This window comes from Phocoena sinus, chromosome 14 (genome assembly GCF_008692025.1).
Source record: "Phocoena sinus isolate mPhoSin1 chromosome 14, mPhoSin1.pri, whole genome shotgun sequence".
In the NCBI taxonomy this organism is placed as follows: domain Eukaryota; kingdom Metazoa; phylum Chordata; class Mammalia; order Artiodactyla; family Phocoenidae; genus Phocoena; species Phocoena sinus.
Window position 1 is genome coordinate 38,393,925 of NC_045776.1, and position 13,370 is coordinate 38,407,294.

Here is a 13,370-nt window from a genome sequence, read left to right on the forward strand (position 1 = left end):
AAAGAGTCTGCCAAATTTCAACAAGCCTGCAAAAAAGGCATTATTAGCTATCCATATATTATAGATGAAAAAAGAGACTTAGAAAAGTTCAGTAGCATTCCCAAGGTCAGACAGCTAGGCAGTGCTGAAACAATTTTGACTCTAAAGCCCATTGTGCTTTCTTCTCTGTCACCTCCCTTGCTCTGTCAGTTAAAACAGTGAAATCAGAAAATATCAAACTTTACTTTCCTTCGGTAAGCTTTTGATACCATCCTGACCTGAGACCTATGTTCTAGAAATACAATCAGCTCAAACATTAATCAACTTTTGTAATGGCTACATCCTCTGTGTCTTATACTATTACATGCTAACATCTTTTAGAATTATTCCTATTGGACATATTTCTCTCTACATTTCAGATTTATCTCTCCATTCATACTCATTTAGCTAGGCAAAAATCAACTAGGTTCATCAGACTGCTTGACTTTGTAAATGGCATATTCATTTACATAGTTAATTTATCAAGAAATAAGCTTTCTTTGTTCAAAGACTGAAAACTACCAAGGATTTTTATGTTTTAGTAATAAATTCTCTATTTCACGTAAGAACAAATCCTTCAAAAGCCTGATCCAAATGCAAATATGTAAAATATCTTTACTCTTTTCTACTAAGGGACTGGACTGGTCTGGGTTCGTATAGTTGATCAATAAATCCTGTTATTAGAACTTTTAAAACAAAAAACCCATAAATTAGGATAGCACACCTTTAAAATGCCAAAAATCAGAATCCATGTAGTTCCTCACACAGAAACAGGCTTTAAAATAATTTGAAATTATCTGATTTCATGCATGAGTCTGAATCATTCATGTACGAGAGGTTAATGTATCTGTAGTTAAAACTGTATTGTTTTAAATCATATCCTTGTTTTATGTTTCTAAGTTTTACAGAGTTTTATGTACTGTAAAATCATCTACATTATCCTTTGACGAGTTTATACTGGTAAAGGGGATTTGTACTTGAGCAATCTACTTGGAATAAAAACCATGGATGTCACTGTTTTTTAATCATACCTTTCATTCTCTTTTCTTTGACAAATTCTACAAATACCACTTATCTTTAGGTGATTCAAACAATCTTAATTAAACCAATTATACTAACTAAACCATTTTAATTTTTGAACATGGTCTAATATTTACTCCAATCTTCACTCACAATAATAATAATAAATGCTCAAATCAAATCCTTTTATACCAAATGCAAAATTGGTCTAACTACAACACATGTCTAAGTCTTTGACTTATTTACATGCCTTTTCCTTTACTTTAATCTTATAAGGTAGATGGGGGCGAGCAAACTTTTCTGCTGAGGGCCAGATAGTAAATATTTCGGGCTATGTAGGCCACAGGGTCTTTGTTGCAACTGCACCACTTGCAGCTGTAGCGCAAGAACAGCCACAGAAGATACATAAATGAATGTGTGTGGCTGCACTTAGCTGACACCCTGATAGATCTGGCCCATGGCAGTAGTTTGCTGACCTATGTGCTAAGAAAACAGGAAAAACTGTGTCACTACAATCACCTGGGGGTATCTTAATATTCATCCTGATAGAAGAAACTATTCTGCCCATAACCATGCTGAGTTTAGACTGCTTCGACACTAAATACAATTAATCTTGATCCAGAAGAGTGCTAAATGTAATTGTCCACCAAAGTTAAATTCTGCTTTACCAGACAGCCACACATTTTTGTGTGTGTTTTGTGTGTTAGGTCGCATCCTAACTGTGGCCAGGATTTCTAAATTGTCTGCTACCTCCTCCTTCTCTCACTTTATTTCTCCAACTCACCCCAATTCCACTTAACATAATATTTATTTATTTATTTATCTTGTTCTGGGGAGATCAAGGTATCACCACCTCCTCTGTATTTAAAAAGTGATTTCAGGGACTTCCCTGGAGGTCCAGTGGTTAAGACTCCGTGCTCCCAATGCAGGGGGCATGGGTTCGACTCCTGGTAGGGGAACTAAGATCCCACATGTTGCATGGAGCAGCCAGAAAAATAAAAATTAAAAAAATTTTTTTAAAAAAGTGATTTCAATTTCCCCTACTTCTGCTACCAGAGTTGGAGGCTGACTTCATTTCCAATCCCCTTCCCTGCTGCCTCCCACTGTTTAAATTGGATAAGCTAAACGCTCACTTCCTCAGCCTCCCTTGCGGATTAGCATGCCCATGTGATAAAGTTCAGGACAATAAACGTCTCATGAAAGACTGCTGTGAGGCATCGTCGAGGGAAATGCCCTGAGAAAGATTTTATGTATTTTGAAAAAGGACAGGGAGTCACAACTACCAGAACGTCTTCCTTCCCCTTTCTTTCTGCCTTAATGCAAATGTAATACCTGGAATTGGAGTAACCATCTTGAAACCTGGAATCCTGCAACCATTAGAAGAAGCTAAGAGAACTGTACGGACCCAGCACTGAAAACTTTAAGCCACTGAACCAATGCCAGAGGCCACTTATCTCCAGAATTGTTATGTGCAAAGAAATAGACCCTGTAAAGTGAACTTCTGTTACAAATAAAAGCATTCCTAGTCCACCTTTTCTTGAAAGTGCTAGGGTCCTGAGTCACTATTCCTTTTGCAAAGTGAAAGACTAACACTGGCTGAGCACAGACGTGAATTCTGACTAAACAGTGCTATCTTAACCAAGAGAGAAAAGTAGCAAGAAGAAAATCACAGAGGTGGGGACGTAGGCTGAGAGTTGACAACCCAGCGCGATAAAGTCAAAGAAAGCAAAGAAAAGAGAAGGCCCAAGATGATTATTCAAATGCTAATGAAATATAGAAAAAAAAATTGAAAAAGTACTCCTTTCAAACTGTGGGGCCCATAAAACTAACAAATGTTCTACTCCACAAATCAAATCGGAGAATTCTGATTCTATTAATTTGCAATCATGCACTCCCACTGTTTGGAAGATACAAGTTCAGAACTCAATTTTTATAGTTATTTTTTGTGCTTTTTTTTCCAGTGAATTAATTTATCTTTATGCTTCTATTTCCCTGGTTTTCATAAAGGTATAGTTACTGTCAATACATGATCATTTTTGACACTCAAAGAATCTTCAAAAAAATTATTAAAATCAAGTAAATGGGGGACTTCCCTGGTGGTCCAGTGGTTAAGATTTTACTTTCCAATGCAGGGGGTGCGGGTTCAATCCCTGGTCGGGGAGCTAAGATCCCACATGCCTTGGGGCCAAAAAACCAAAACATAAAACAGAAGCAATATTGTAACAAATTCAATAAAGACTTAAAAAATGGTCCACATCAAAAAAAAAAATCTAAAAAAAAAACAAATCAAGTAAATGATGCTACTGATAATAAGGACAATCGTTCCTTTAAGCATTCACATACTCCTTTAGCTGGCAGATCCTAACTTTAGGGACAGTCACTTCTGTTTTATACCAATGTCACTGCAAAAAACACCCAAAGATAAGTATCTACCCAGTCAAAACAAACTTCAGAAATATGCTTATTTCAACTCACATATCCCTTAAAGTACAATTCTTAAGTTAAAACACCATTTTAAATTTTACTTTCTTACAAATAATGAAATTATACATATTTACACTCACACACACATAACCCTCTCTCTAATTCTAAACCCAATAGTTTTCTCTTCCATGAGAATAGTTTGGTAGTATTATGTTGCAGTATAAACATTTATCAATTACAATATCTATAAGTTACAACGGATTTTTTTTATTTTTATGATTTCAGAATAGAATTCCTTAGAACTGTCAAAGCTTTAGCTAGAAAGAATACCAAAGACAAAGAGGGTTCAGGCTCAGTTACAGTAGTGGAACGGAATTTAATAAAGTTCCAACACTACATTTTAATGCCCAAATTTCTTATTGTCTCTTTGATTTGACAAATGTGTGCTCCACAGTATAACAGCAGCAGTGGAACAGCTGGATGACTGTATCAAGCACAAAGGAAGCAACAACACATGCTGTTAAGTGTCGTTCTGATTGCCTAAAAATGGCAGCCCATGCAGATTTACTCTCTGTTATAAATTAAAACAATTATTTCTCTGGAGTTTACATTTTCTCCATGAAAGAGTCAAACTTTCTGCACGTTAAAAAAGAGGACTTTCAAAAAGGATATCTTCCCTTTCTTTTATGATCAGTTCATTCTGTTCTTCCAACTGCCTGATCTTCTTCTCAAATGATTCCTGCTCAGCTTTGAGTCTTTCTTCTGTTACTTCCTTTTCCTCACTTACTCTGAAAGAAATACAAGTGAAAAGAAAATGCCCATGAGAATAAAATAAAATATGTGCCTACAGCTGTGGTTTACCAAAACTAGATTTATTCCAGAGGTATGCCGGTTTCTTCAGGGATACTTTATGTTTTTTGAATTTTTTAAAATTAACCTTTCACAAGGCAATATTCCACACCTTTGTAATAAAATATGTATGTGGTTTTTACATCAAGAACTTTTGCAATAATCAGAATTGTCTTAAATATGGAAAGTCCTATACTTTATGGGTTCTCAATTATGATCCAAGACAGAAAAATATCGAATTTTTAAAACAAAGGTTTCACCTCTTCATTATCAAATAAGGCACAACTTATTTTGATTTAGATCTTTTTCATACTTCTATTTAAACCCTGTCAATAAAATAAACAACATATATACTGCTTAAATATTGCATTAAACATACATAGGTGATTTTACTTTTTCCTGGTACTAATACCCTGCAATCTTCAGTAGCATATAAATAACTGGACTGGAATTTTTAAATGGCATTAAGATAAAAAAGGGTTTGCACATTTATTCTTAGTTCAAAAAGGGGTTATAAAGTAAAAAACACTGACCAAAAATATGTATCTTTTTTTTTTTTAATATGTATCTTTAATGCTTAACTCTGAAAGGTATTCCAACTCAATCCTATCAAAAATGGGTGGTTTCTGATAAGAGCACAGAGGGGGGAAAAAAAACTAAACATTAAAACTTACCTTAAAATGACAACCCTAATTTTCATGTTACTCTGTGAACAGAGATGTTAGCTCTGAATTTCTGTCACTGGTGATTAATTCTCCAAAGAGAGTACAACACATTTTATTCTATAAGATCACACAGGGATATGTGTTAGTGAAATCCACAGGGAAGCCAAATCTTTTCTTTGAGCATCTAAATTTATTTCCTCCCACACCTGTACTCCACCAGAGCAATTTCTGAATAACATGAACTCCACAGCCTTTCCTTTGTTGCTAGCTTTCTGGTGGAGATATTAAGATCAATGAAATAACAGAATGAAAATTAGAATTTTGAATGTTCAAGAGTTGACTGCATCTTGTCTTTGAATTAATTTGTGTGAAAGTGCAGGGCATATAGTAATGTTCAAAAAATAGCTTTATTTTTTCTTGCTTATCATGACATTCCAATCATTTTCCCGACTCCTATTATTTACATTTAGCATACTACTAGGCTCATGTATGGGACTCAGGACCTTCTTTCTATGAGCATAATCTCTAATACTGATACAGTTACAAGGAATCCACACAACTAAACAAAGAACAAATATACACATACGTAGAGGATTTATAATCTGGTCTCAGGTTAGCCTGCTCCCTTGTTGCCATCTCTTTACAATGCCTTCGCTATTCTTGTCATTATCCTCAACCACATTTATACTAACATCTTTCACAGTAATTCCCCACTGCCTCTTAAGTTTTTTCTAAAATTGTCAAACATTTGAACCATTAATTCATTCTATCATCCAAATCACTCCTCTTCAATCTATCAACTGGCTTCTGAAACACCTTTGCTAGGAAACTGTTCCAGATCAAGTACACCCCCAAACTGTAAATCAGAAAACCACGTACATATGGTGACTGTGGCAAAGCATGCTTATTTCTCTGGGCATCATTACTCCCACTCATAAACAAAAAAGGCTAGACAATTTTAAAAATTCCTTCCAGCTTAAGTTCTATAATTTCCTTTACTATACTATAAACATACTGGAACTATATATATGTCCTTTACAAATATGGAGAGCATTTGTAAAGAAATAAGAAAGAAGTTAACAAACATCTGGTCAGGGTACAAGGCATACAATACTGTAATCTATGCAAAAGCTACAACCATAGGATGAAAGAGGCAGTGGAAGAGGATGACAAGAGAAATATTAAAAAGTGTTAACGATGCAAAATTTCGCATGAGGTTAACGTAAAACAAAAGAAGTGATGAATCTGTAGGATTATGCATAAAAGAAAGATGAAATAGGTAATGCTATATATTGTAAGGAGAGAATAAACACTGTCAAGGTGAGAAAATATGTGGCAAGTTCTCTCCCTGTTTAGATTGGTCAAATCTTAAAGATGAGACTGAAGAGGAAAATTCATAAGCAGATAAGAGAAGATTTATTTTCATTTACTTATTAAAAAATATTAACTGAATGCCTACTATAGGAAAAAATAATCACAGTAAGTTTATCCAGTTATGGGATATCCGAAAGCAACCTCACAATGGCCCCTTGTCATCTCAATTCCATTCATAAAAGCCAAATAAATATGAGGAATGACCCAAAGATTTGTTTGTTCAAGAAAGCAAGGCTTCCAAGGTCATAAAAACAGTAACAACAAAGTACACTGCCACATTTACCTAACATTAAAGTAAATGAAGAAAGTATGTCTAGAGACTGCCAGGTCAGAACATATACCCCAGCATTTACTTACTCCCTTTGTCAAACCTGAAGAAAATCCATGAAAACTCTAGGGATCACTGACGGCAAAAAATGCTTGTACATATATTCAATAATGCCAGTGGCTATGATGAGCTTCTCCCAAAACTTAAAGTGCTCTATCCAGAAGAACCACTCTTTCCTAAATTTAGTTTCTAGAGATATTTGAAAATTTTGTTGCTACACTATTTAAACAGGGCTTTTTTTTTTTTAAAAAAAGAAAATCTTGGGCTTCCCTGGTGGCGCAGTGGTTGAGAGTCCGCCTGCCGATGTAGGGGACACGGGTTCGTGCCCCGGTCCGGGAAGATCCCACATGCCGCGGAGTGGCTGGGCCCGTGAGCCATGGCTGCTGAGCCTGCGCGTCCGGAGCCTGTGCTCCGCAGCGGGAGAGGCCACAACAGTGAGAGGCCCGCGTACCGCAAAAAAAAAAAAAAAAAAGAAAATCTTTTCTGTTACACTGCTATGATTAGACTACCTATTAGCAATTATTATGCTCTGGAAGGCTATAAACTTAACAAGCTGTGTTAAGCACAAAAGGCAACACTTCTATAGGCCTACCTAAAGATATGCATGGCTTCTCTGTGGTCTATTAGCATAGCTAATAGGAGCAAGTGTATTAATACAGCCTTTAAATGCAAAGGACTTGCCAATAAAACAAACTCAAGATTTTATATCCACTCTGAAATATGTCTTCCTGTTTATGTTCAATAATATTTCCCATGAGGTGTATGTATGAGAAATTATCTGGTATCATGATCTACATTTTTTATCAAAGCATTCTCAGACCACAAAGTAACATAAAAATACCTAATCCTCTATCTCATTTAGAGTACAGCAATAAGCTAGTTAACAAAATGAGAATGTAAACACAAAAAAGGGAAATATTTGACTAATAGGATAGAAAAGTTGAAAACTCTGGTCAAGAGGATATTTCCAGTGTTGGTTTGTTAATTATTTACAAGGAGGACAATAGTCTGTTCATAAAGAAATAATCATTTCAGCATTTATTTAACATCTCAGAGTATTTCTCAATTATGTCCACAAACTGTACTCTTATCTAACAAGGAATGATAATTCATACACTTAGAGTTGGGTGGTTTGGCTGAAAACCATGGCAAAAAACCTGAGTTTCCTTGAAGGCTTATGTTTTAGCTTAAACATCCCTGCACATTCTGTATTTTTCTCCATAAAACAATCTTTTCTGTTTTAATATAAAAAGTTTCCCCATACCCATCTATTCTAAAATTTTTAGTAAAACTGATGTTCTAGGAAGAGATTTATTTTATGGCTGTACATATCCCCAATGTTCTTCTAGGTACTCCAGAAATGTCTTTCTAATGTGAAAGACAAGGTCAAGGCAACGAAGCTTCTATCCCAAAGAGAATTAGTTAGAGCTCACCAATGGTCAACCAGATAAATTTCTTTCCCTGATTGATATCTCACATTTGGAAGCAGAGAATGCTGGCAGCATTCTATAAATTCTCAATATTAACTTAGTGGATAAGATTTAGAGAGATTAGATGTCCTAGATTTCACAGGACATCTAGCAGACAGAAAGGTATATACTGTTTTTAAGCAAATGTAAATGCATGGTGAAAAAGAAGAGTTTCATCATTAAAAAAGTATATTTCTACAAATATATATATATATGGCAGTGAAATCATCTTAATGCCCTCTTTACAAATTTTAACATTTGACTGTAATTTAAAATGTACTGTCTAAAGGAACAAAGGTGCTTTAAGAAACGAGAAACACAGCAATCTATGTCAAAAGAGCTCTAAGAACTACAAAACAACAGCAAATGAATGTAGATGCAAAAATCCTCAACAAAATACCAGCAAGCACAATCCAGGAACATTAAAAAAAAAAAAAGGATTATACATCATGCCTAACTGGAATTTAACCCAGGAATGAAAAGTTGGTTTAATAATCAAATATCAATTAATGTAATATACCATATCAATAAAACAAAGGACAAAAACCACATGATCATCTAAATAGATGCAGAAAAGGGTTTGAAAAAAATCCAACAATGATTCATGATTAAAAAAAAAAAAACAAACCTCAGTAAATAGGAAGAAAAGGAAACTTCCTCAACCTGAAAAAGGCCATCTACGAAAAACCCACATCTAATACCATATTTAATGGTGAAAGACTAAGTGCTTTCCCCCTGTGATCACAAACAAGTCAAGGATGTCTGCTCTTGCCACTGCAAGTCAACTTTGTATTAGAGATTATAGTCAGGGCAATTAGGTAGGGAAAAGAAATAAAAGGTATCTAGATTCTAAAGAAAGAAGTCAAACCATCTCTATTTTACATGACACGATTTTGTACACAGAAAATCTAAAAAATCCACTTAAAAACTATTACAACTAATAAAGGAGTTCAGCAAGGTTACAGGATAAAAGATTAATATACAAAAGTCAACTATATGTTTATACAATGATAGTGAACAACCCCCAAAAGAAATTAAGGAACCAATTACATGTACGTCTGCATCAAGAAAAATAAAATACAAAGGAATAAATTCAACAGAAGAAGCAAGACCTGTACACTGAAAACTATGAAAACATTGTCAAAAGAAATTAAACACCTGTATTAATGGAAAGACATTCCATGTTCATGACTGGAAGACTTAACATTGTTAAGATGGCAGTACTCCCCACACTGATCTTCAGATTCAACTCAATCTCTATTAAAATCTCAGCAGGTTTATTTGCAGAAATTAACAAATTAATCCAATCCTAAAACTCATATGGAAATGAAAGGGACTCAGATAACCTAAAATATTCCTGAAAAAGGAGAAAAAGATGGGGATCGCACCCTTGCCGATTTTAAAACCTACTACAAAACTACAATAATCAAGAGTGTGGTACTGGCATAAAAACAGACATATAGATGAATTAAACATAAACACTCATTTTTATAATAAACTGATTTTTCAACCAGGGTAACAAGAAAATCAAAGGGAAAGAACAGTCTTTTCAACATGTACTGCAGGGAGAACTTGCTATCCACATGCAAAAGAATAAAGTTGGGCCCCTATAACTCACAGCATTTACAAAAATTAACTCTAAATGAATTAAAGACCAAGATGTGAGAGCTAAAACTATAAAACTCTTGGAAGAAAATATTGGCATAAATCTTCACAACCTTGAATTAGGCAATGGTTTCTTAGATATGACACCAAAAACACAAGCAACAACAACAAAAATAAATTGGACTTCATCAAAACTTAAAAACATTTGTGCTTCAAATGACACCATCAAGAAAGTGAGAAAACAATGCACAGAATGGGATCAACTTTTGCAAATAATATATCTGATAAAGGACTTGTAAATGGAATATATAAAGAACACTGAGAACACGACAATAAGAAGACAACCCGGACTTCCCTGGTGGCACAGTGGTTAAGAATCCGCCTGCCAATGCAGGGGACACGGGTTCGAATCCTGGTCCAGGAAGACCCCACATGCCGCGGAGCAACTAAGCCCTGTTGCCACAACTACTGAGCCTGCACTCTAGAGCCCACGTGCCACAACTACTGAGCCTGGGTGTCACAACTACTGAAGCCCGCATGCCTAGAACCTGTGCTCCGCAACAAGAGAAGCCACTGCAATAAGAAGCCTGTGCACCACAATGAAGAGTAGCCCCCACTCGCCGCAACTAGAGACAGCCTGAACACAGCAACGAAGACTCAATGCAGCCAATAAATAAATAAATATTAAATAAAAGAAGACAACCCAATTTAAAAGGATCTGAATAGATATTTCTTCAAAGAAGATACACAAATAGACAAAAAGTACATGGAAATATGTTCAACAACATTAGCCATTATGCAAAAGGACAGATAAGAACCTTCACAGATTTCTGGTGGAAACATAAAATGGTGCAGCCTCTCTGGAAAACAGTCTGGCAGTTCCTCAAAAAGTTAAAGAGTTACTATTTGACCCAGCATTCCTAGACGTGTACCCAAGAGAAATGAAAATGTATGTCCACACAAAAACTTACACATAGGGCTTCCTTGGTGGCGCAGTGGTTGAGAGTCCACCTGCTGATGCAGAGGACACGGGTTCGTGCCCCGGTCCGGGAAGATCCCACATGCCGCGGAGCGGCTGGGCCCGTGAGCCATGGCCATTGAGCCTGCACATCCAGAGCCGGTGCTCCGCAACGGGAGAGGCCACAACAGTGAGAGGCCCGCGTATCACAAAAAAAAAAAAAAAACAAAACCTTACACATATATGTTCACAACAGCATTATCCATAATAATAAAAAGTATAAATAACCCAAATGCCATCAATAAATGAATAGATAAGTTAAATGTGGTACTGCCTATAAAATTTAATATTATTTGGCAATAAACAGAAATGAGATACTAATACATGCTACCACAGAAATAAACCTTGAAGTTATCGTGCTAAGTTAAAGAAACTAGTTTAAAAAGACTACATATTATATAATTCCATGTATATGAAATATCCAAAATAGGCAAATTCATTGAGACAAAACTAAAGAGTGGTTGTCTAGGGCCAGGAAGGTTGGTGAGAAGTGAGGAGTGACTGCTAATGGGTACAGGATTTCATTCTGATGTAATGAGAATGTTCTAAAATTGATTGTGGTGATGACTGCACAACTCTGTGAATACATTTTTAAAAAACTGAAAAATAAATCAAAGGAATCCAAATTGGGAAGAAAGAAATAAAACTGTCACTGTTTGCAGATGATATGATACTATACATAGAAAATCCTAAAGATGCCACCAAAAAACTACTAGAACTCGTCAATGAGCTCGGTAAAGTTGCAAGATACAAAATTAATATTCAGAAATATGTCACATTTCTATACACAAACAATGAACTATCAGAAAGAGAAAATAAGGAAAAAATCCCATTTACAATTGCATCAAAAAGAATAAAAAACCTAGGAATGAACCAACCTAAAGAGGTAAAAGACCTGTGCTCAGAAAACCATAAGACACTGATGAAAGAAACTGAGGACAACACAAACAGATGGAAAGATATGCTGTGTTCATGTACTGGAAGAATTAATATTGCTAAAATGACCGTATTACCCAAGGCAATTTACAGATTCAATGTAATCCCTATCAAAACACAAAGGACATTTTCACAGAACTAGAACAAATAATTTTTAAAAATTGTATGGAAACACAAAAGACCCCGAATAGCCAAAACAATCTTGAAAAAGAAGAACAGAACTCGAGAAATCACACTGCCTTACTTCAGACTATACTACATAGCAGCACTAATCAAAACAGTATGGTGCTGGCATAAAAAAAGACATTTAGATCAAAGGAACAGAATAAAGAGTCCAGAAATAAATCCATACACTTATGGCCAGTTAATCTACAACAAAGGAGGCAAGAATACACAATGGAAAAAAGATAGTCTGTTCAATAAGTGGTGCTCGGAAAACTGGACAACTACATGTAAAAGAATGAAATTAGAACATTCTCTAACACCATACACAAAAATAAACTCAAAGTGGATTAAAGACCTAAATGTAACACCAGAAACCATAAAACTCCTAGAAGAAAATACAGGCAGAACACTCTTTGACATAAATCGTAACAATATTTATGGATCTATCCCCTAAAGCAGAAGAAACAAAAGCAAAAATAAATAAACAGGACCTAATTAAACTTAAAAGCTTTTGCACAGCAAAGGAAACCATCTACAAAACGAAAAGACAACCTACCGAATGGGAGAAAATATTTGCAAATGATATGACTGATAAGGGGTTAATATTTAAAATGTATAAACAGCTTATACTCAACATCAAAAAAGCAAACAACCTGATTAAAAAATGGGCAGAAGATCTGAATAGACATTTTTCCAAAGAAGACATACAGATGGCTTACAGGCACATGAAAAGATGCTCAACATTGTTAATCATCAGGGAAATGCAAGTTAAAACCACAATAAGATATTACCTCACACCTGTCAGCATGGCTACCATCAAAAAGAACACAAGTAACATGTACATCTGAAACTTATACAATATTGTACAGCAACTATGCCTAAAATAAGAAGTCTGAGATGAAAGGTGGAATGCATGATTTCCCCTAAAATTAATATAATAGTTAAGTCATCAAAAATGGAAATGACAAAAATGAATCTGAATACAGGAAGAAAGATCAGGTATAGAGAAAACTGATAAAAAAAACACGTTGCTTTAAAAGAATAAAACACATTTTCCAAGGAACAAAGCACAAGAGGCAGCATGATATATAATACCTAAAGCTGTGAGATGTCTGACAATTTAAATTCATGTTTAAATTTGAACCCCCCCAAAAGTTAACATTCTAATATTCACTGGTTATTTCTTTCAGTTCAAGTATATACTCATTTTATGAAGCAGCCATAATAATTTTCTTTTTTTTTTTTTTTTTTTTCGGTACGCGGGCCTCTCACTGTTGTGGTCTCTCCCATTGTGGAGCACAGGCTCTGGACGCGCAGGCCCAGCAGCCATGGCTCACGGGCCCAGCCGCTCCACAGCATGTGGGATCTTCCCGGACCAGGGCACAAACCCGTGTCCCCTGCATCGGCAAACAGACTCTCAACCACTGTGCCACCAGGGAAGCCCCATAATAATCTTAATACCAAAATCTAACAAGGACTTATGGAAAACAAAAATTATA

At 35.4% G+C, this 13,370-nt stretch overlaps 1 protein-coding gene across 4 annotated transcripts in view; it reads right to left on the reverse strand.

Moving 5' to 3' along the window:
* Nucleotides 1-13,370, reverse strand: part of KIAA1328 (KIAA1328 ortholog) — a 375,328-nt gene that overhangs the window by 311,938 nt on the left and 50,020 nt on the right. For all 4 annotated transcript variants that reach the window (XM_032602500.1, XM_032602499.1, XM_032602502.1 and 1 more), the window contains one exon: nt 4,135-4,250. In XM_032602500.1, the coding sequence (XP_032458391.1) occupies nt 4,135-4,250 (116 nt within the window). The remainder of the gene's footprint in view (nt 1-4,134; nt 4,251-13,370) is intronic.